Raw genomic sequence first — 22158 nt, 5'->3', positions numbered from 1 at the left:
TTTGTGCCAGGTGTCAAGCACTCTCAATGCCAATTGACCGACTCACCAGAATTGTTACCGGATTAAGGCCAGATGCTCAATTCCCATGTTCTAGATCTAACGCACAGCCTCTAATCAGCATATGAGGACACAACAGGTACAGTATGACCAGCAGCACTTGTTCTCATTAAAAAATGCTCAGTGTACTGAAAAAGTATCATAGTATCAGATCAGCTGTGCTTATACTTAAATATAGTGTTCTTCTAAAAAGTTTTAGTTGCCTGTATATTTGTTTTTCTGCCTCACCTGTTGCATCTCCTGTGCTCCTTATCATTTAGAGGCGGAAAAGCTGCCGCTATTGCATTGCATAATGCAAATTGGTCATATTCCTTTTCAATGAATAATGATCTAATTTAGCCAATGTATTTAGGGCATGTCACTAAAACCACTGCTAGCATGGAAAGAAAGATGTGTTCTCTGTAAATGGAAGCAACAGGATTAAAGGGATAGAAAAAAAGTGATCTACAATAGGCTTTTGTTTGGGTTCCGGTAGGAGGTTTCCGTAGCAGTGTGTTTTCAAACGTGAACCACTTCCTTCTACTACTTGGTGGGAGAAGGGAGGGGGGGGTCATAGTACAGCAGTAAGTAGCCATCTCGCCTTAACTGCTGACTTGTAGCTTTAAAAGGAAGTGACATGTAGTGGGGAGAGACGTCAGCTGAGAACCACTTTTTTTTTTTTTAATGGCCCACCCGAGGGTGGAGTCTGGCTTTCTTTCCAGTGTTGGCTGACTTACAGCTCATGCAAACTAGTAGGAATTTCTGAGTCTCAGCCTCTCTCTCCCTTTCTGTCTCTGCTTTCTAAGCACACATGTCAAGGTCCGGCAGGTACAAGGTATGTGATCTGATATTATTCATGCTACTTCCAAAGAACTTTACATTTGATTCTTCTTTACTTGGCTTGATTTCTTAAAAAAAAAAGCACGAAGACAGTGAGTGCAGAGAGTCAAAGGACAGAAAGAAGCAGGCTGCAATGAGGTGTTTATGTGAGTAGCGTGTGATTAGAAGCGAGCAGTCGATTTGCAGGCTCCTAGGAAAGAACTACTCTGATTATTTTTCCTTTTTCTTCTCTCTATTTGTGCAGTACCTTGGTTTCACATTTTTTTATTTTTTTTTAAACTACATTTAATCATTTTGCTTGGAAAAAGCTGAAGCCGACTAGAATTTTCCTGCTACACATTGGCTCCCTTTGTGCCATGCAACATGCTCTTTCCTTTCTCTGTAGTGTTCCCATGGAAACTACAAATACCATGGACTAAATATAAATATCTATACTTCTTTCACAATTTAGCATTTTTGGTACGTTTTAGATTGATATTTGCTAGGATGCAGCATGCAATTTGTTGTCTCCCCTCCACTTTCATTTTGGTTTTCCCCTATTACAATAGAGGAGGTTAGTGGAGGGGGGCCGAGAGGGGTAGTGTTGCCTTGGAAACAGACATTTGTGACCATCTATTCACAGCTGTTTTCATGAAGATGCTCTCTACATCAAGAGGACTGTATCATGCCTAGATAATTAGCTGTTTGACTAAAATGTAGGTATGTATTGAACTAAATGCAGTGTATTCATTTTTCCATTGTACCTAGAAGAATTCCATAAGCCAAAACAGTTTCAGAGCAATGTTTAGAAAGAGTGAAGATTAGGCTGTGTGCTTAGTGCTGGATATTTGTTTTAAAGTTTTGGTTGACTTTTTTTTGTTTTAAAGCTGTGGTTTTCTTTAAAAATGAATATATTCAGCCTATTAGCAGTAATAAGAGTAGGTCAACTTTGCCTGCATAACACTGCATTGGTTAGTCCAAACCTTTACTGTAGAGCAGAGGTTCTCAAACTGTGGTCCGCGGACCAGACTGGTCCGTGGATAGTTCCCTCTCAGGTGCGTGCCTGGGTAGCCGCACACGAGAGAATGAAGGGCCACCCACCTAATTGGTGGAGCTGCGCAGGCATAGCTCCACTCATTAGGTGCCTGGACCCTGGAGAAGAAGCACATGTAAAGTGAGGTGGTGGCCTTGGGGGGAATAGGGGGTAAGTGGGAGGGGGCAGTGAGGTGAGAAGAGGGGGGCTGGGAATTTGGGATGTGCAGGGCTGCGGTGGCCAGAGAAAGAGGCGACTTTCCCCAGTTCCAGGGCTGTGGCTGCCAGGGAGAGATGGCCCTCCTCCCAGCCTCAGCTCTGTGGTTGCTGTGGTGCAGGAGAGCCCCCCCCCCCTTCTCATCCCCAGCGTGGGAGAGTGGGCACTTCCATCGCATTAGAAAGGCAAGACTACTGATATTAAAATATGAGTTGTTTGCTTTTATTTGTAAAACAAAAAAAGTTTATTATTATTAAGTTTTCTTTATATAGCACTTTTATCCAAAGTGCTTTACAATAGTTAGCTAACGGTACAAACAACATTTGGAAAGATCATCAAGTGGTCCTCTGAGACCCTCAGCAATTTTCAAGTGGTCCACAAAAAAAAAACAAAAAAACAAACTTTGACAACCACTGCTATAGAGCATTGTTCAGCTGTGAAATGATCCATAAGAGGATTTGATTCAACAAGTGAGCATTTACCCATGTGTGTACAAAACAGTAAACGGGGATTTGTTCCATTCTGACCAGAACTTTACATTCTGTGCATTTGTTTTTTGTCTCAGTCCATATTTATTTGTCTTGCATTTCCAACACCTGTACATGCTTAGTAAGACGGTGTATGCGCTTCTAAGAACTGTGATGCAACTAATGCTGGCAGTTATACCAAGGGAACATAACCTCACTCTGGACTGATAATCACTGCCATCCCAAACTGAATATCACTTGCAAAAGAAAAAATTAAGAGACCAAGAACCAAACTCTCTTCTCTTTGACACCAGAGCAAGCCCACTGACTTCTGTGTGCTTACTCCAGTGTAACTGACAGGAAAATTTGGCTTCAGGTGCCTATGGTTTCTGTGTGTATTCCTTACTTTGATACAGACTAAGGTTCAAAATCATGCTGTGTTTTTCTTCTTTATAAAACTGTTACCCATTATTCAGCTACTAGTAATTATTAAAAACCTGGGCATCATCTGTAAAATCATGTAAGGGGGTGAGGGGAGCCAAAAATTGCTGAGAACTTAAAAATTGCATGGTAACAGACTGTGAATCCAAGTGATAATTCAACCTGATGATATTCTGAACAAAAAGAAGGTAAAGAACTCTCAACTGTGCTTTTAGCTGTTTCCGTACCTTCACACTGACTCAACAGACAGGGTAGCCTTCAGAGTCATATTTGAAGTTATTACGTAGGCTGGTTTGTGTTGTTTTATGTTTGGGGATGTTGTGCTAGGAGACTTGTGTTGATTTGTGTGGATGGCAGTTGGGCCAGGTAATCCACCATCTGTGTAGTCTCCCTCATACAACCAATGAAAATGATGCATGCAAATTAACTGTGGGGTGAGATTGGTGACTAGTTGAGTTACCTCTGATATCACAATGGTCTAAGACTCTTGGCATGACATAGATATATGCCTTACTGTAGCTGTACACCTCATGGGAGTAATCAGTAAAGTTCAAAATGGTTGAGAACTTAAAAAATGGATGGCAACAGACTGTGAAACCCAGTGAAGATTCAGCCTGCTGATATTCTGAACAAAAAGAGCTCTCAGCCAAGCTTGTAGCTTCTTTCATCGCTTCACACTGACTGAATAGACATTCTAGGCTTCAGAGGAACACACAGAATGTCATTACAGAGATGCTTTCCATCCATAGAATCTCCAAGTGTTTCATTAAAAAAGCTGTAAGGGATTGTATTTTACAGGTGTGGAAACTGAGGCGCAGAGAGGTGAAGTTACTTGCCCTGTGTATCCAGATCAGATCAGAGGCAGTCAATAACCAAGTTTCGTAATTCCCAGTTGAGTGCCTCATCCACTATACCACACTCCATCCTACTGACTCTATTAGGTATTTTCCAGGCTACTAGATGTAGACTTCAGTTCTTGTCAATCATATTGCTTTGTATCATAGTCACAAAGTCCTGTTCAGCAACAAATTTGTGTCTGGCTGGGTCCTCTCTTTTCACTGTACTGTGCAAAGACCAGGAGTTACTAGAGAATTAGCCTGACTTTTTGCTTAAAAGAAATAAGTCATGGGAGTGTGGGGGCAATTGCGTAGTCTCTCTCATCTCTGATGAAGGGCAGCTGATTTGCGAGTGGGGGCTCTCCTACCTATGATCACATGCCTTAAATGTTGGCTGTTCCTCCATCTCCAGTTGCAGTTGTGAAGGAAGGGGTCACCTATTGGTGTGAGCTCCCTTCTCTTCTGACACTTGAAAACAGTGGAGCACTTCAGCATTACAGGAGCTACCTGTTCTTTCTTTTCTAAGGCTGATGCTCACAGCTCATAAAGGTGTTTTCAGGTGGGAGACAGTCTTCAGGCCTCTTTTTAGATGACTTTCAATCGGCTAGGGAAAAACCTACCTTCTGCTGAGCTATAGGGAAGAACTGAGCATGATCAGCACCTCCTGCAATACTTTCAAGCAGGGGGAAACATGACCCAATTCTGCTTTCTGCCACAGGGGTGAAGGTATTGCATAAGAATTTCTGCAGGATGTCTGACTGCAATACATCTTTGGAATATGAGGCAAGCTTTCCTGTTTAGGAGTATCACAGAGCTTCTAGTGCTGCACCCACTGTGGTAATCTGTGCTTGCGCAAGGCCCTTAAATAAAGTATGGTTATTGTGGGGAAAACTGTATCCCCCTTGGAAATAGAAATACCTATGTGGACTGACCATTGTCTGTCGGTCATGTCGTACCACTTTAAATTTCTCAGCGCATTACAGGTTGCGGTGTCATAGTAGGGTAGGGATTCTGTCACAGGTATCTTTGAAGACAATTATGTGGCTGGCCTGGGCCCTACTAGGGGGAGAAGGGTGCAGTCTCACGTAATGTGCCCTGATTTTACTGCTTGAGGCAAGGTAGAACACTCTATGCAGCACTCCCCGATGAGGCTTTCTAACCCTGGAGGACACAATACCAGCCCTCCCAGCTCTGCCACCGAGGTCCGTATAATGAAATCATGCATCACCACCAAGATATAATTACTGTATTATACACACATGCTATGGTGCTTTACATTCCCCCTCTCCCCCGCCCTGGCTAGGACTAATGATGCAACACCTTCAGCTTCAAAAGCACTTGTCTCTGCCACTTGAGCTAAAGGAGAACTCCCCTAGCTTATATATCTCTTATCCTTACTTTGGGTCAGCACCAAGAGGGCAATATCAGCACACGCTAGCCTGTGTGTTGCATTAGGATACAGTAGACACTTGTGTTAGGCACTATGCCACCATCGTGCGTAAAACACTCATTAACAACTGCAATTTCCTGACTGATGGGTCCTAGAGACATCACTGTCTGCTTGGGTTTCGTTGCTTGGCTGAGTTATATTTTCACTGTTACTATATGAGGAAATCTTAGTTCATGGGTGGTTGGCCCCTTTAAGAGGAGTAAGGGCCAGTCTATCTGTGATAGGGAACAAACCTATCTCTGCTCACCTGTAAGAAACTAACTGCCTATGCAGCTAATTGGTTAATGAGCACCTGGACCTTGTGAAAGGCTACCAGAGCTCCCAGGGAGAGTAGTTCCTATGGAACAGAGAAGGTGAACTGTTAAGGAAAGGAACTCAGAGAAGAACATCTCAGCTAGCTGCAGGAGGCTCAGCCTGAAAGGAGTTGTATGCTGTCTGGAAAAAGAGCTGTAGCTGCCTGGAAGCCCCTGCAGAGCCCCTGGCTCCAGATGAGGAATGAAGGTTAAGTGCCTTGTGTTTAAACGGCCTGGCTGTGGAAGTGAAACTCAGATGGCTTCTGCCATCCTGCTAAGAAGCTTGGGTGAAGTTTTTCTTGTGTGTGTTTGAACTTTCTGTTAATATATTAGACTCCTGGAAGGTTGGGACATTTGATACATAAAAGCTTTGCTGAACTTATTGGTGACCCCACTGCAGAAATTAAAGCAGGGCTGCACCACCTGCCAGGAATGTGCAGGGACAGCACACAGCTGTTACATCAAAATACAGTTGGGAGCAGCATTTCAGGCACCCCCTGTAACCATAGCGTGTGGAAACTCAACCTGCAACAGGACTTCCTGACAGTGAGGGCGTTATGTGGCCCTTCCCAGTTATGGTTTTTGGCACGGATATACTGATTTGATGCTTGATGATGGGCTTGAGCCTGCACTTATTTGCTACCTGGCATCAGGACGGTAGTAAGAGAGGGTCTGTGCACTCCCCCCTTCCCCCCACAAAAAAAGTCTGTCCTGCTGTTATGCTGGAAGAACAGCTCTTCAGAACTTGCTGACTCGCTTCATTTTCTCTGTACCTGGCTCTTCAGGAAAGAGAGATGGAAATGAAGTGAAGCGGAAGCATTGGGTTTGGCAGGGGTGAATACCTTATAGAGGATCACTTATGGAAAAAAGCTTGTAGGAAATGGTTGCAAGGGTCTGAATTTGCAAAAAAAACCCCCAAAAACCCTGTATTGGAATTCAGGCAGTTGTCTAGAGGGTAGGGCACTTGATTAGGGATCAGCAGACCTGGAGTCTCTTGTTGCCGCTGACTTGCTATTTCACATTGAGGAAAAATTACTTTAACTCTCTGTGCTTCTGTTTACTCCCCTCCTCCCCCCACATCTGATTAGACTGTAAGCTTTTGAGGTAGGGTTGCCAACCCTCCAGGATTGGTCTGGAGTCTTCTGGAATTGGCATTGATCTCCCAGTGACTGTTGAAAGCAATCTGGGAGACTTTAATAGGATATTTTAAGAAAATGATATCATGTTGGGGGGAGGAGGAAATCTCCCGGAATAGCTTCAGTCAGAGCTGGCAACCCTATTTTGAGGGCAGGGACAGTCTTCAACTTTCTGTACAGCACCTAGCACAATAGGGCCCTGGCCTCCGTTTGGGCCTCTAGATGCTACTGTAATAAAATAATTTGCAAATGGGAGAGGCAAACAAGCAGAATTACTTATTACCAGCCAAAGAGACTGAAAGGCTTTTATAAACATATGAGGGTAAAAAAATATGAGACAGAAAATAGCCCCAATAATCAACGAGAAAGGGAGTGAAATCAGAGAGTTTATTTTTCTTGCTAACATTAAACTAAAGCCTAACCCTGAGTTTGGGTCCACATGGATATGTAAGAGTTCATCTGTGGATCCGCTTGCAGGATTGGTGTCCAGGTCAGGACAATAAGAAAGGAGGGAAGACCTGTTTAAAAAGCTAGTAAGAGCATATTTGAAAAACTTGAACAGCAACTGCTCCCTCCATTTCATGAGAGAGATTTCCAGGAGTAGCTGTATGATAGCTAATGCATGCCTCCCCACCCCACCACACACACACTCAAACCATCCTTCCCCTTCCACATACAGTTACTCAAATGTCTGGAGACATCCAGGGATAGGGAGCTGGTGCCATTCGAGTTATTGCTTCCCATTTCTACATGGCAAGAGGGATTTGTGCACAGAGGGTCACATCTGCATGAAGACCCTGCGGGAGGTAATTGTCTGTGAATCGTCCTGACATTGAGGCTCATGTAGCTTTGACTATCTTGAGATCAATACAATGTTAAGTCTGAAGTCTAAAATAGAGACTGAAACAGTCTTGAATATCCACAAAGCCATGTATTTCTGATCTGATGGCAGGGGCCATCTTAGAAAAAGTAAAATCAATGCTGTCAAAACTACAGCTGAGTGAGGGGGAAATGGGAGGGCCACCGATGTAATGTGAGGTTTACTGCTGAAGTTCCAATGCTACATAGTGTTGAATGTGAGTTGTCTAATACTGGCTCACAGCTCTATTGGCACAATTACTTAAGTGCCTAGGGGTTCAGTGTCTCTCCCCCCACCCTCCAAAATCACAGATATAGCCAGGACACATTAGTCTTTCCCCCTTTTTCCCAGGAACCTGCTACTGACCATTCCCCTAAATATTTCCAAAAATACATGGACCATTTTTTAAATGTGCTACATTCTCTCTTGCTCTTTCCCTGCCCTCCATCTTAACAGGACCCAACACCTGGCAGTTAGTGTGACACAAGAGTTTGGGACAAGTGGAGTGTGTCACACATTGAAATTTGGGTCTACCAACTGGGCCCTAAGGGCCTACTCCAAAGCTCATTAAAGTTGATGAAAAGACAGTCGGGGCTAGATTTCTAAACGTATTGTAGGTGCCTAAAGAGTTAGTTTGGTGTTTTTGAAAATTCTACCATGAGTGAATCTGCATCTTGAGGTGCCTAAATATCTTTTAAAAATCTGGCTCCCACTGACTTAAATGGGCTTTGAATCAGGCTATAATTGAAGGATTTTGCTGAAAGGGAGTTCAGATTGCTTTGATCTGGTCCTGGCTTTGCATTCTGAGAATGTAAGTACTTTCATAGTTACTCTTCATTCAGCTACTTTTGGGGGGGTCAAGTTTTCCAAGCTCTTAGGGTTTGATCCAAAACTTGTTGAAGCCAATGGGAGTCTTGTCTTTTAACAGACTTCACTGGGCTTTGGATCAGGCCCTAATCGATCGGGCCCTAAATGAGGTTTGTTTGGTGGTTTTTGTTTGTTTCAGCTTTATCCTCTGCATCCCAGAACCCCTTCCAGGTGGGAATAATGAAGGTCTTATGTACATGATATTACTACTGCTACATTGTGGACCTTAAAGGCCCAGATCCACAAAGGTATTGAGGGACTAAACTGTGAACTTAAGTGCCGAAGTTCCAGTTTTGGCTCCACTGTGATCCAGCTGTGATCCTGCTTGACTGCTGCTAAACTTTATAGGCAGTAAACTTTATAGGCACTTAAACTCCCGGGGCCGGGGAGGCTAGCTGAGAGACTGGGCCAGGGACCATGGTGGGGGGAGGCGCAGCTCTGGGCTCAGGTGGGGGGGAGGGCTTGGCTCCAGCGGGGGTAATGGGCGGAAGGGATGGGGCCTTGGGTGGAAGGGGTGAGGCTGGGGGCTAGCTTCCCGCAGCCGGCGGTGCATGTACCGCCCATGTTGTTATGTCTACACTGCAATTAAAAACTCATGGCTTGCCTGTGATAGCTGACTCTGGCTCAGGCTAATTGGCTGTTTAATTGTTCGGGATCCATCCCGAGCCCAAATGGCTACACCGCAATTAAACAGCCCCTTTGCCCAAGCCAGCAAGCCCGAATCAGTTGGTGTGGGCCAGCCACAAGCTTTGAATTGCAGTGTAAACAAATCCTCTCTCTCTGGCCTGATGACTCTTTATTTATCCAAAGTGAAACTGCACCGGCATCTCTCGCATCTCAGGTGAGTTTCCTAGGCTCTTAAAAGTTACTCGCATTGCGGTACTCACAAAAAGTCCCTTTGTGGAGCCTGGCCTAAATTCATAACCTCCAAATCATAATAGAGACCCACCAAATTTACTACTGAGTACCCTGGTTTTATTTCTGAGTGTTGGGAGGGAGAAGGAATAAGTTAGGATCAGGTTTTATACGGAGTGAGTGGACTGGAACATACTCTGTGTTCATACCTGCTAAGTCCATTGGCACCAACAGACTCCATCTACCCTAGGTTTCCCTCTGTGTAAAATAGGGATAGTAATACCTCAGGGGGTGCTGTGAGGCTTAGTTCATTTGTGTTTAAGTGGCTTGAACTCCTCCACTGAAAGGAGCTGTATAAATGCAGCAATAAATTTTTAAAATCTTATCGTTTTCTAATTCTACACCTCAAAGGACCTGATCTTGTAAACACTTCAGTAATTTCACTTGTGTACATATATGGATAGTCCTGTTGCACTCAAGGTGGATTAGTTGCCTCAAAGCTGCTCGTGCATGTAAGTGTTTGCAGGATTATGTGTTGCTGGTGTGGAATAGTAGTGTAAAAAAAACATTTTTAAATGGCTTTGTCATTTCCCTTTAAGAAAAATCAAGGGCTCCCCAGGGGTAGGGACTGGAAATAAATGTTTAAACTCCAGAACTAAATAACATGTGAGAATTCACCCTTGTTCAAGACAGCAAGAACTACACTCCGTGAGATTCAAAGGCTGGAAGTGACACCTGGAGCTTGTGCTAACCCTCTGCTCAGAGTGAATTTCACTGATAGTTTTCATTTAAAACAAGATAGCAAAGATTTTTTTGGGCTCTCTAGTCTCTTCCAAGTACTCTCAGCAAACCCCTTTCCAATATAAACTCTCTCTAAGCTTCAGTGCAGCCAAAAGAACTTCTAGGCCCAGAGAACAATAGAAAACTTGGAGCCATTTCACCTTACTTACCCATGAATAATGCCCATTTCAGAACATTACCCTTTTAAAAGAGGTATGAACTCAGTGATGTTTGGCACCCCTGGATCATCATCATGTCTTCTATCCAGTCCCATTGCCGGCTCCAAGCCCTTCAGAAATGCGGAGCTCCAAACTCTTTGCACACATCTCCTCCTCCTGGCCACCTGCAACATTGCTTTCCATTCCCTCTCAATAACTCAGCATTCATTGTTCCATTCCCTGGCATTGTCACACTGCTCTGAACAATTAGTTGGATTTAATTGGTTCTTTTCAGAAGCATATGTGAAGCTGCTTCACGTATGGCTGCTCCCTTTGAAAATAACTCAGGTGGCTGCTCCCAATCCTTATTATTTATATTATTGTATTGCCTAGGAGCCCCTGTTACAGACCAGGACACCACTGTCGCCTTCTCAGGTTGCCTTCATCCACTTATCTTGCTATACTCGGATATGTGGTAGCATGCACTCCCTTCTTACTAGAGAGAGAAGCAGCATTCAGGGTGATGGAGCAGACAGCAACATCCCTCTGCATTATTAGCAACAGAACTAAAACATATACAAAAAGCAATATGCTGTGGCAAACAACCTGGAAAGAGCTTGCACCACTCCTTTACTTCTGAAAGGGGGCAAAAGGCTTTATTAGTTAATGATTTCTGGGATTATTTTTGTTTTTGTTCCCCCTCTTACATCAGATGGGACACTGTCAATGTGATTATTTTAATGGACCAACTTTTTAAAAATTCCAGTTTGTGAAGGAGCACTCTTTAAATAGTTCCTTTTAAAAATAAGTGTTTTTCTACTTCCTTGCTTATGTCTATAAAGCTCTTTCAGCAAAGGATGAATTGACTGTAAAGGGGAATTGAGCATAAAGGCCCTGGTGGAGGAAAGCATCCCTCTTCAGGAAGGTACTGCAGCACATAAGAACAGCCATAGTGGGTCAGATTGAAGGTCTGTCTAACCCAGTATCCTGTCTTCCGACAGTGGCCAATGCCAGCTGCTTCAGAGGGAATGAACAAAATGCTAATCATCAAGTGACCCATCCCCTATTGCCTGTTCCCAGCTTCTGGCAAAGAGAGGCTTGGGACGCCATTGAGGCACCTATATTCCATGAACTTATCTAGTTCTGTTTTGAACCCTGTTATAGTCTTGGGCTTCACAACATCCTCAGGCAAAGAGTTCCACAGGTTCATTGTGCGTAGAAATACTTCCATTTGTTTGTTTTTTAAACGTGCTGCCTATTAATGTCATTTGGTGACTTCTAGCTCTTGTGTTATGAGAAGGAGTAAATAACACTTGCTTATTTACTTTCTGCACACCAGTCATGATTTTATAGACCTCTATCATATCCCCCTTTAGTAATCTCCGTTGAAGTCCCAGTCTTATTCATCTCGCCTCATTTGGAAGCTGTTCCATACCCCTAATCATTTTTGTTGCCCTTTTATGTACCTTTTCCAATACCTCTAATTATATAAAAAAATATTTTTTGGAGATGGGGCAACCAGATGTGCATGCAGTATTCAAGATGTGGGCATACCATGGATTTATATAGAGGCAATATGATATTTTCTGTCTTATCTAGCCCTTTACTAATGATTCCCAACATTGTTTGCCTTTTTTTTTTTTTTTTTTGGACTGCACATTGAGTGGATGTTTTCAGAGAACTATCCACAATGACTCCAAGATCTTTCTTGAGTGGTTACAGCTAATTTAGACTCCATCACTTTATATGTATAGTTGGGATTATGTTTTCCAATGTGCATTACTTTGCATTTATCAACACTGAATTTCATCTGCCACTTTGTTGTCCGGTCACCCAGGTTTGTGAGATTCCTTTGTAACTCTTAGTTACGTCCAAAGCAGATTGCAATCTTGAGTAGTTTTGTATCATCTGCAAATTTTGCCACCTTACTGTTTACCTCTTTTTCCAGATCATTTATGCTTAAGTGCTGATCAAGTCAATGATATTTAACCATGGGATTCAATGCAATCCTGAATTGGGACCTCAGGGCCTGATCCTATGCCCTGAAGTCAGCGGCATTTTGTCAGTTGACTTCAGTGGGAACTGGATCCGGTTCTAAGAGGAAAAAATGGGAAAATAGAGACAATTCCTGTAAACTCCTTCAGTTATAGCTATTGTGGCATCTATTGGACTATGCTTTCTTGTGGAGATGCTTTAGTGTGAATCATGTATGCACTTTCTAACCACAAGGAAGAACAAAACAAGATTTCCTGTGACTTGCTGTATGTATATAGAAGCATCATTAGAGGAAACTCTTGTACTGCAGTCATCCTTGTATTCATTCGGTGATGATTTGAAAAATAGTTTTAGGATAATGCTTATTTCTTGTTTGAATAAAAGCTTATTTAAACCCAGTACTGAGGCTGCTTTATTCTAGCCTGACTGTATTCTCTACCTCAGCAACTGGTTCCTGTTTGTGAGAGTCAGTTTCAGTCAACAGCAAATGTGGCAGTGTGCAGTGTCCTGTAAGATGTCTAGCTGTTCTAAACTTCCCCTGAAGCTCAACACTTTGGACTGTCATTCAGCAAAGCACTTAACCATAGCCCGGATCTGTAATGAGACTTAGACATGACAGTGCTGAGTACTGCAACACCTAACTTTTAGGCACCTAGAAAATCACTGGTGCAACAATGGGATCCATAAAGCCTGGGTTGGGTATCTCGGCTCTCTATACAATGCATAGACGCAGACATACCTAAAAAATGGAATCCACAAAAGCCAGCATGCTCAGCAGGGAACCACCTAAACTAGCCAATGGGAGATGCTGACGAGGGGTGCGTCCTAAACCCTGCACCTCTCATGGAATTAGATGCCTTAATCCAAGATGCAGTGATCCCCAGCTCTGCTAGCAACAGCTGCAACTCCCTCCCCTGAAGTCAAATGGTTTAGGAGCCTAAGCTGCTCCTTGCAAGAAATGCAAGAGGTGGTGGTGCCTCGGCCTCTATTATAACTTTTAATCCCGTGGTTAGAGCCCTCACCTGGGCTGTGGGAGACTGGTTGAATTCCCCCCTCTCTGCCTGATGGGGGAAGAAGCAATTAAACCTGGGTCTCCCACATCCCAGATGAGTGCTCTAACCCCTGGACTAAAAGTTTTATAAGGAGGCACATCCTCCTCTGGATTTTGAATGGACCCCATTCTAACAGATCAGGCCTTACAGGCTAGGTGAGTGGGGGCGGGGTGTGTGTGTATGTCCCTTCCCTTGAATGTCACCGTCCCGTGTCCCCTGCCACCTCTTCCACCTGATTTAAGGATTGTGCTGGGACTTACATGGGAGATAAATGCCTGGGTCCTCTGAGCGAGGCAGCAGAGCACATGCCTAGAGGCAGGAACTTCTGCACCTAGGAGACTTTTGTAGTGAAAAATGTCGGTGCCTGCTGAGTCGGGTGGCAGCTCAGTGTGGGTTTTGCAGCGCCTACCACTGGGACTAAGAGCCTAAATCCCAGATTTAGATGCTTTAGTCTACAACAAATCCATCCATATGCAGCAAAGCAGTTTAAACCCATGCTTTGGTTTAAACACAGTGCTTTAAGGTAAAACATATCTTAGGTACTACTTGTAAGCATAGCAGGTACAAAACGCTCAGGCAGAAATGTGATTTCTTATTGTGTCCCATTAGCGTAGCCTAGAGCCCAGAGAAACAGTGCAGTTTGACTGAATTTGCTGCTAGGGACTCTAGAATTCTGTTCCTGACTCTCTCCGCCCCAGTTTATGCGACCTTGAGGCAAGTCGCAAAATCTCCTTGTGTGACTGTCATGGGCTAGCTGGCACTTTAAGGGGACTCAGCTCAGCTTTTCCTGTGGTGTGGCAGTTAACCCCCAGCTGATCCTGATCTGGTGACTCGGGACAGGGCTACACTGGAAATTTCAAAGCGCTGTAACAGGAGTGCTCCTGTGGCAGGGCTTTGAAGTGAGAATGTGGTCGCGTGCGCGTGTGCTGGTAATAATCCACCTCCACGAGGGGATTAGCTACGAGCACTAGGAGCCTGTTTATGCTAGTGCTTTGCAGCACTCTCACTTGCTGCGCTCAGGGGGGTGATTAGTTAGAGCGCTATAAATGTAAGTGTAGCCAAGCCCTCAGTTACAGTTAGTGATCCCAGCTGTGACAGGATCAAGGTTCATCCGATGAAGTGAGCTGTAGCTCACGAAAGCTTGTGCTCAAATAAATTGGTTAGTCTCTAAGGTGCCACAAGTCCTCCTTTTCTTTATAGGGAGGAAAGAGAGTGCAGTGAAGGAGACCCAGGAAGGAAGAGTGAGGGAGCTCTCAATCTCAGGGAAGGGTCTGGTAAAGGTAGGCTGAAGAGGGCCTTGTGACACTGCACCCCATATTCTTCATAGAAATATTGTTATGATATTAATATGGCACAACTAAGATGTTTTATGCAAGAGGTATCATCAGAAAAGTTATGATCTACTGAATGTGTTTATCCAATTTGTATGAATGTATCATTTCTTTATCGGAGGTTAGGAATATTGACTATGTAACAATTACAACTGTGTGTGTATTTGCCTACTGTCTGGTGGGCGTTCCCCCCCAATCAGCCTCAGTGGGCCATTAGGAAGAACAACAAGACTTGGAAGATACTAATCTCCTGCCTTCTTGAGAAGCTCCCCAGGCTGCTGCTTTAACGCTGTGGGGTCAGGTGAGCTGGTCACCTGGTACTAGACCCCCACCTTGGGCTTTCAGTATTTTTCCATTAAGGGGGTAGGGGGGGTCAGACTGGGAAACAAAAGATTCCTGCCTTAGGTAAATTCTATTAAAGGCTGGGAAGTAAGTCAATCAAGACTCTTCTCTATTGCCTCCCAGTCCAAGAGGGAAGATTGCTAAAAACACCTGAAGAGAAAGACCGGGCCTGAGTCCTGGAAATAACTGGAACTCTAAGCTACAGAAACTCTGCAACCTGCCTAAAACAACATTTAGGGTGAGAAATTACATTTTGTAACCTGTTTCTTGAGTGTATCAAACTTAGTTTGCATGTTTTGTTTTATTTGCTCAGTAATGTGCTTTGTTCTGTTTGCTATCCCTTTTAATTACTTAAAATCTACCTTTTGTGGTAAACTTTTTTTTGTTTGTTACAAATCCCAGTTTGTACAATTCATGAGGGCGGGGGCACAAAAAGCTATGCATATCTCCCTCCACGTTGAGGAAGGGGGTGATTTGTATGAGTTTGCAATGTGCAGATCTCTCTATACAGTACAAGACAATATTATTTTGGGCTTACACTCCAAAGGAGGTGTGCATGTGAGTGCTGAGTAAATCCCTGAGCTGATTTCAGTCTGTCTGTCTGCTGAGTGTGGCCTTACCTGTCTATGTGCTAGAGAAGGCTTGAGGGCCTGCTCAGCTAGAAAAGGGTAAGGAAACCCAGGCTGGTAGAAAGGGCAGAATCAGTGGGACCCCAGCATATCAGGTAGCACCCTGAATGGCGGGGGGGGGGGGGTCAACCCCGTTACAGGCCTATAGGAAAGAGGGAGGACCAAAGAGAGAACTCTACAATTCCCAGTAAGGGGGGAAGAGCAGGGAACTTCATAGTTTGAGTGGGGCCTAAAGCTCTTCTCTTTGGCAGTTGGTGTGGACTCTTTAGCTGGACTTTCCATTTCTGTCCCCTTCTGAGGTTCCGAAAAATTTGACCTCGCCAGAGGGCTAAGTCACTGAACATGTATTGAGAGAGAACTCATTTCGGGGCCAAAGAATTGGTCAGTAGGGGGCACTGGAGATAAACTACTGCAACAGCCTGCAGGTGGGGATAAAAAGAATGTTTGGAAGTGGTGTAAACAGAAGAGATGTCTGATCTGTCTTGCTTCAGAGCAAAACTAGATGGCTCTGATAACGGGAAAGGAGGAGTGCAAAGTAATGGCTGCTATTTATGGTCCTGACCTTGTAACCCCTTAGTCAAATAAGTGTGTAGCCTTAGACTACTCACTAGACAAGTGTTTGGCCCTCTATCTGTTTCATACCAAAGGGAAATGCCCCTCACAAAGCATCCTTTTGTTTGTTTGTTTTTTGTTCTGACCACTTTCCCCCAATTAATTTAAGGGTGTTGATAAGATGGCTGCCAAAAAAACTGTTTTCTATCTTAATGTCTTCTGAGAATGTATTGATTGGGCCTTTTTGTTTTCAAACGGCTGTTATGGCTTTCAGTCATGAGCTGTAAGAAAATTAGTGTGTATGTTTAATAAATCACACTCTAAGAGTTATGGGCCTTATCCTCTTCTCATTTACACTGGGGTTAACTGTGGATGACTATTGAAAACAATAAGGTGACATTGGTTTAAGTCACAGGGCTTCATTGTCCCCTCAGTGTTTAAAAAAAAATCAATGTCCTTGCCTGTGCTGACAACTGTACCTTTGATTTTATTAAAATAAAATTGTACCTTGCACTATTTGCCTTTTTATTTATACTGTTTCCCAGGCTACAAGAAGTGCATTTTTATTTACGGTTACTTTCACTCTTTCATGCACTTGTGGTGTTTCATGCACCAGTGCGGTGGTGTTTGAGCTGCAAACACTGTAGGGGGACGTTCTTAAATCCAAAACACTAGCTTGGATTGAATTGGGAGAGCCGGGAGAGAGGGAGAACCTATTGAAATAAGGCTTTGTAATTCCCTAAGCTTTTATTTATTTATTTATTTACAAGAACAAGTGTCTCTACTTTGTCCTTATGACAAAGTTCCATCCCTAATTAAATTAACTATTTTTATTAAACTTAAATTTTGTGGCTGAGCTATGAAACAAGACTGACTTTCAAATGTACCATTGTGTCTTCATGAATTATTGCAATACACTGTTTTATCAGTGGTTATTGCTTTAAACTTACAAAGTTTAGCATCAAAGGCCTGCAGTATGTCATATGTTGAATATAAATGTAACGTGCTCAAGTTTAAAATTTTTCTTTGGAAAACTACTGTAACAGTGAAAAGAATGAATCACTGGAGTAATGGTATATTCTTCCTTCTTTTGAAAGGCTTTTGATCAGCTACCCTTAATACATAATTTTGTTAATCATGTCAAACAGTGATTTTCCCGCCCACCCCCGGATTGCCATTATACCAGACTCTGTTTTCATTTTATATTATGGGTTTCTTCTTTGATCCAGACCCTCACTGGTCTTTAGGAATTGCATTAGATTAGAGGGATTCTGTGACATGGAATTAAAGAGGCTAGCTGGTTTTAATGAATGATTTTATGATAAGCCTAATTGCTGGAGTTTCAGTCAATGTACGGCATTCATTGATATATTTCCCATGCAATTGTAATTCAGTGCCTGCTATCTATGTTTATCTAACTTTAAACATGTAAGTAGTCCCACTGATGGATTGAGGAAGTTGGTCTGTATCAGGAGAGAAGGTTCCTGTGGTTTTCTCCATATACTTGTTTACTTTTGGCAAAACTTATTAAAACCATATTGAGGAAAAAGCATCAGTCCTATCTTGAGGTTCTATAAGATCAAGGGCTGGTTTGTGAATTGTAACTATATCCAATCCTGCTCAAACATAAAAACAAACTTAAAAAAACCCTTGGCTCATTGACCAAACTAATAAACTTGCGGTCTCAAAAATGATTTTTTTAATAACATGTGTGAAAACAGGGATGTGATTAGAGTGTTATACTAATTGTTTTCCAGCCTTATTGATAATGGCTGCAACCTGCAACTGCTGCAATAAACATATGCCACATTGCCACTTTCCAGCCTACAGAGAAGTGTCAACCTTAACGTGTCTTCAGGCAGTACACAGTATAACAAGTAGAAGGAAGCAAATCTTCATTACACAAAGGGCATATATTGCACACTAAGATGGGGATCGATACCACCATTAGTTCATTTCATGTAAGTCACCAGCAACTATGAGATTCGGTGTTTTAATTACAGGTTCCGGAGTCACAGCCGAGTTAGTCTGCCTTTGCAAAAAGAAAAGGAGTACTTGTGGCACCTTAGAGACTAACCAATTTATTTGAGCATGAGCTTTCGTGAGCTACAGCTCACTTCATCGGATGCATATCGTGGAAACTGCAGAAGACATTATATACACACAGAGACCATGAAACAATACCCCCTCCCACCCCACTGACCTGCTGGTAATAGCTTATCTAAAGTGATGATCAAGTTGGGCCATTTCCAGCACAAATCCAGGTTTTCTCACCCTCTGCCCCCCCACACACAAACTCACTCTCCTGCTGGTAATAGCCCATCCAAAGTGACCCCTCTCTTCACAATGTGTATGATAATCAAGGTGGGTCATTTCCAGCACAAATCCAGGTTCTCTCACTCCCTCACCCCCCTCCAAAAACCACACACACACAAACTCACTCTCCTGCTGGTAATAGCTTATCAAAAGTGACCACTCTCCCTATAATGTGCATGATAATCAAGGTGGGCCATTTCCAGCACAAATCCAGGTTTTCTCACCCCTCCACCCCCATACACACACACAAACTCACTCTCCTGCTGGTAATAGCTTATCTAAAGTGATCATTAAGTTGGGCCATTTCCAGCACAAATCCAGGTTTTCTCACCCTCCGCCCCCCCCCCCCCCCCAAACTCATTGTCCTTTTCTAGCTACAGCTTGGTCAAAAAAACAACCTTCTTTAACCTCTGGACAAATCACTTCCTTATTGCTTCACAGTGGTGTCAATCCAATGTATTCAGAAACAGATGAGCCATTAAACATGGGGTATCAGGTTCAAGTTGATTTGGATCTGGATTGTTTACTACAATACCAATAAAATAGTACAGTTGTGTTTAGGGGCACTAACTCAGGATCAAGGCCCCAGCGTGTTAGGTACTGCCCAAAGTCAGTCCCTGCCTCAAAGAGCTAGCAATCCAAGTGAAAATACTGTAGGGTTACCAGATTCCACTGTGTAACTTCCTTCGACATAGAAGATCCAGGAACAGGGTAAGCTATTAAAGGAACATCTCGTTTTTTCTATTAGTATGAAATTTTATTAGTATTAGTTTTTCCAATTAGTGACCTTTGATTTTTATAGCAAATGAGATGGGCTATTTTTGTAATGGACAATTCACTAGCATTACAGCACAATACAGTGTGGGGGCTCAAATGTTGCTGAAATCAATGGAGGGAGTAGTTCATACATCTAAGACCAGAATTCTGCCTCACGAGCATGGGCCCAAATATGCGCTCCTTATTCAGGCCGAACTCTCACTGGCATCAGTGGGAGTTCTGTTTGAGTAAACACTACTGAATTGGGTCTTTCATGTCTGAACGCTAATGTTTATACTGCTTCCTGTGTATATTGTGCCCAGTGAGAAAATTGTGAAAACATGAAACAATTGAGCAAGCTGTACATATTGAATGCTGTGACAAGCAAATTTTCTCTCTCTCTCTCTCTCTCTCTCTCTCTCTCCAAAATTTTGATAGGTCCCTCACTGAGTTCAAATGACAACAGGCCAGCAAAATGATGTCTAGAATTGAGGGTCTGCTTCCTGCAGGAGCAGGTTTGGGCCTAACTGGGGAAGAAAAACACAAATGGTAGATTGAGGGTTTAATTTGAATATACCAAAAAAGGCATGTGAGCAGTGACGTAAATATGCCCTGAAGAGAGGTTTTTAACAATCATAAAAATGAGATAACATACTTTCTTTTGCAGTGTGGCAGAAAACTCCTAAACTGCTTACTTTAATAATGGAAAGGGTAAATCTAATGGAAGGTTTGTTTATCCATGGAAGCATGCTTTGTTAAAATTAATCCATATGTTACTTATACAAAATGCAAATTTACTTGGATTTTGTTGGTAACTTTGCAGTTATGCTCCTGGTAATGTGATCGTGTTAGCTACAGTGATGATCCCAGCTGACTGAATTCAGATTTTTGTTTAAAAAAAAATGATGCTTCCAACCAGACAACCATCACATTTTCTGCCCATGAAGTCTTAATAGTCAATCTTTGTTATTTTTAGGGTCTCCAGGGTTGGTATAGGTATAAATAGCTATTCAGAGCTATAACCTTCCATTGTTGATATCTGTCAAGCAGGGTTATTTCCCTTGTCAAGCATGTCAGCACAGATGGGAAAGAGAGAACATTTTGTATTAATGCTACTGACTTTCAGTAATAGACTGGATCTGTGATAGTTCTTGCTTTATCTATTCAAGGGACATTGGCAGGTCACCTTTTGGGCCTTAACTTCTATCTTAAAATTGCCTAATGGTGGTAAAAAATTTTTTAAAATGTCACCACTTGGTCACACAAAATTCCTTTACAAGGGATCTAAAGGCTATATTGTTGGGGTGCTGTTTGCTGGCTCTGTAGCAACAGTTGCCTAACCAACACTAGTCTGAGAGCTCTGCAGCGGAGATCCCATGGAGGATGCCAGTGCATAAAGAAGTAAACCAAGACTTGATAATTGCATTATATTAGAATAGCAGGAGAAAAGCCGCATGCTATTTTTTAAAAAGGAGGACTACTTCTCCTCATTTTTAAGCTTCTGATATGTTCATTTCAAATGATCGAGAATGGATTTGATGTTTGATGGTCCTTTGAAGCTTTTGTAGGCTTAAAGGTGAGCTGCAAAATGATCTGAGCTGGTTCACTTTTTCAGCTTCTCTGCACTACTGAATAAAGACTCAGTCCTGCAAGATGATCAGCTCACTTGCTCTATCTAGCAAAACACTTAGTTATGTGATTAACTGTAAACAGCTGGGTAGCTTTATTGATTTCAATGGGACTGCTCACATGCTTAAATTTTAAGCATGTGCTTCTCGTCTCTACTGCACTGAGCCAGAATGCTTAGCACCTGGCAGAACTAAGTGTTTTGTAGAGGGGGACTGGGCTTCCAAAGCAAAATAAGTTACACATGCAGGTATGTATGTAGTACCATTCACTAGCAGGGACTAAGGACGTGTGACCTATCAGCCACTTTCTCAGAGTACCTTGTGGACCTTGATTAAAACTGCTGTCCCAGGGCATGAAGCAAACAGTTTTTCTTTGTTTTTTGTCTTTAATTTCTCAAGACTGTACGAATGTAACTTTTGGGGCTCATCATGAAGGTAAAGTTCAAGGAATATATCTTATTTCGAATGTAATTGTCTGAACACCATTCTGTACAGTTATTTCATACTTTATCAATAAGGATCTGATTCAGCAGAGCATATGAGCATGGTTGACACTGAGTACCTGGGTAATCCCATCTCTATCCAGCAAAGCACTTCATTCTTGAAGTCAGTGGGATTTAGGCATAGGAGCACGTGTTCATCACCAAATGATGTAAATTGTTTGAAAATGTAGCTTTGTTTTTCAGTGTCTGTTTTTGTAAGTATTTGTAACCAGGTCTTTCTCTTAAGAATAGAAAAAAAGATTTAGTAGGAAAGCAGTGACTTCACTGCTAACACGAGTCGTGAGTTATCTATGTATTCAAATTTTTATTTCTATTTAACTTTATTTCTGTTTACTAACAGCTGCTATTGTTGCTTGATTTTGCAGACTATCTTCTGAATTCCTGGATTTTCTCTTTCTGGCAGTTACCCTTCCATTCTTAAAGAACCATGGACATCATTGGCTTTCTGAAGTCTCAGTTCATTTGCCACCTTCTTATCTGCTACATATTTATAGTGTCCGGACTGATGATTAACTTCATTCAGCTCTTCACACTTGTCCTCTGGCCAGTCAACAAGCAGCTTTTCAGGAAGATCAATTGCAGACTGGCTTACTGCATTTCAAGCCGTAAGAATTTTTAAAAAGTTTTATTTCCATATCTTGACCAATGAATTATTTGTTAGGTAGTAATCTTATCTATGTTTGCATATTCATGCATATAAATCCCTACATTTTGCTGTGAGACTATATGTGTATTGGTTAAAGTATGTGAGGTTCTTTTTATCAAAATGTGCTAGAGTGTAACTTTTTCGTCCACTCATACTAGGGCA

The 22158-nt window shown here is 42.5% G+C and overlaps 1 protein-coding gene across 4 annotated transcripts in view; it reads left to right on the top strand.

The window, feature by feature from the left end:
- Positions 1-734: 734 nt before the first annotated feature.
- AGPAT4 (1-acylglycerol-3-phosphate O-acyltransferase 4) overlaps positions 735-22158 on the top strand; it is a 125922-nt gene continuing 104498 nt past the window's right edge. The window contains exons 1-4 of one of the 4 annotated variants that reach the window (XM_084624140.1): positions 735-871; positions 14494-14573; positions 15090-15204; positions 21716-21955. In XM_084624140.1, coding sequence (XP_084480266.1) covers positions 21778-21955 — 178 coding nt within the window. In that variant the 5' untranslated portion in view covers positions 735-871; positions 14494-14573; positions 15090-15204; positions 21716-21777. Of the gene's footprint in view, positions 872-14493; positions 14574-15089; positions 15205-21715; positions 21956-22158 lie in introns of those variants that run through there. The other 3 variants (XM_084624139.1, XM_084624138.1, XM_084624141.1) reach the window with 3 other exon arrangements.

Source organism: Lepidochelys olivacea (assembly GCF_965140295.1).
Source record: "Lepidochelys olivacea isolate rLepOli2 genome assembly, chromosome: 3".
Lineage (NCBI taxonomy): Eukaryota > Metazoa > Chordata > Testudines > Cheloniidae > Lepidochelys > Lepidochelys olivacea.
Note: the sequence above shows the minus strand (reverse complement) of the source record. Positions and strands in the feature narration are given on the sequence as shown.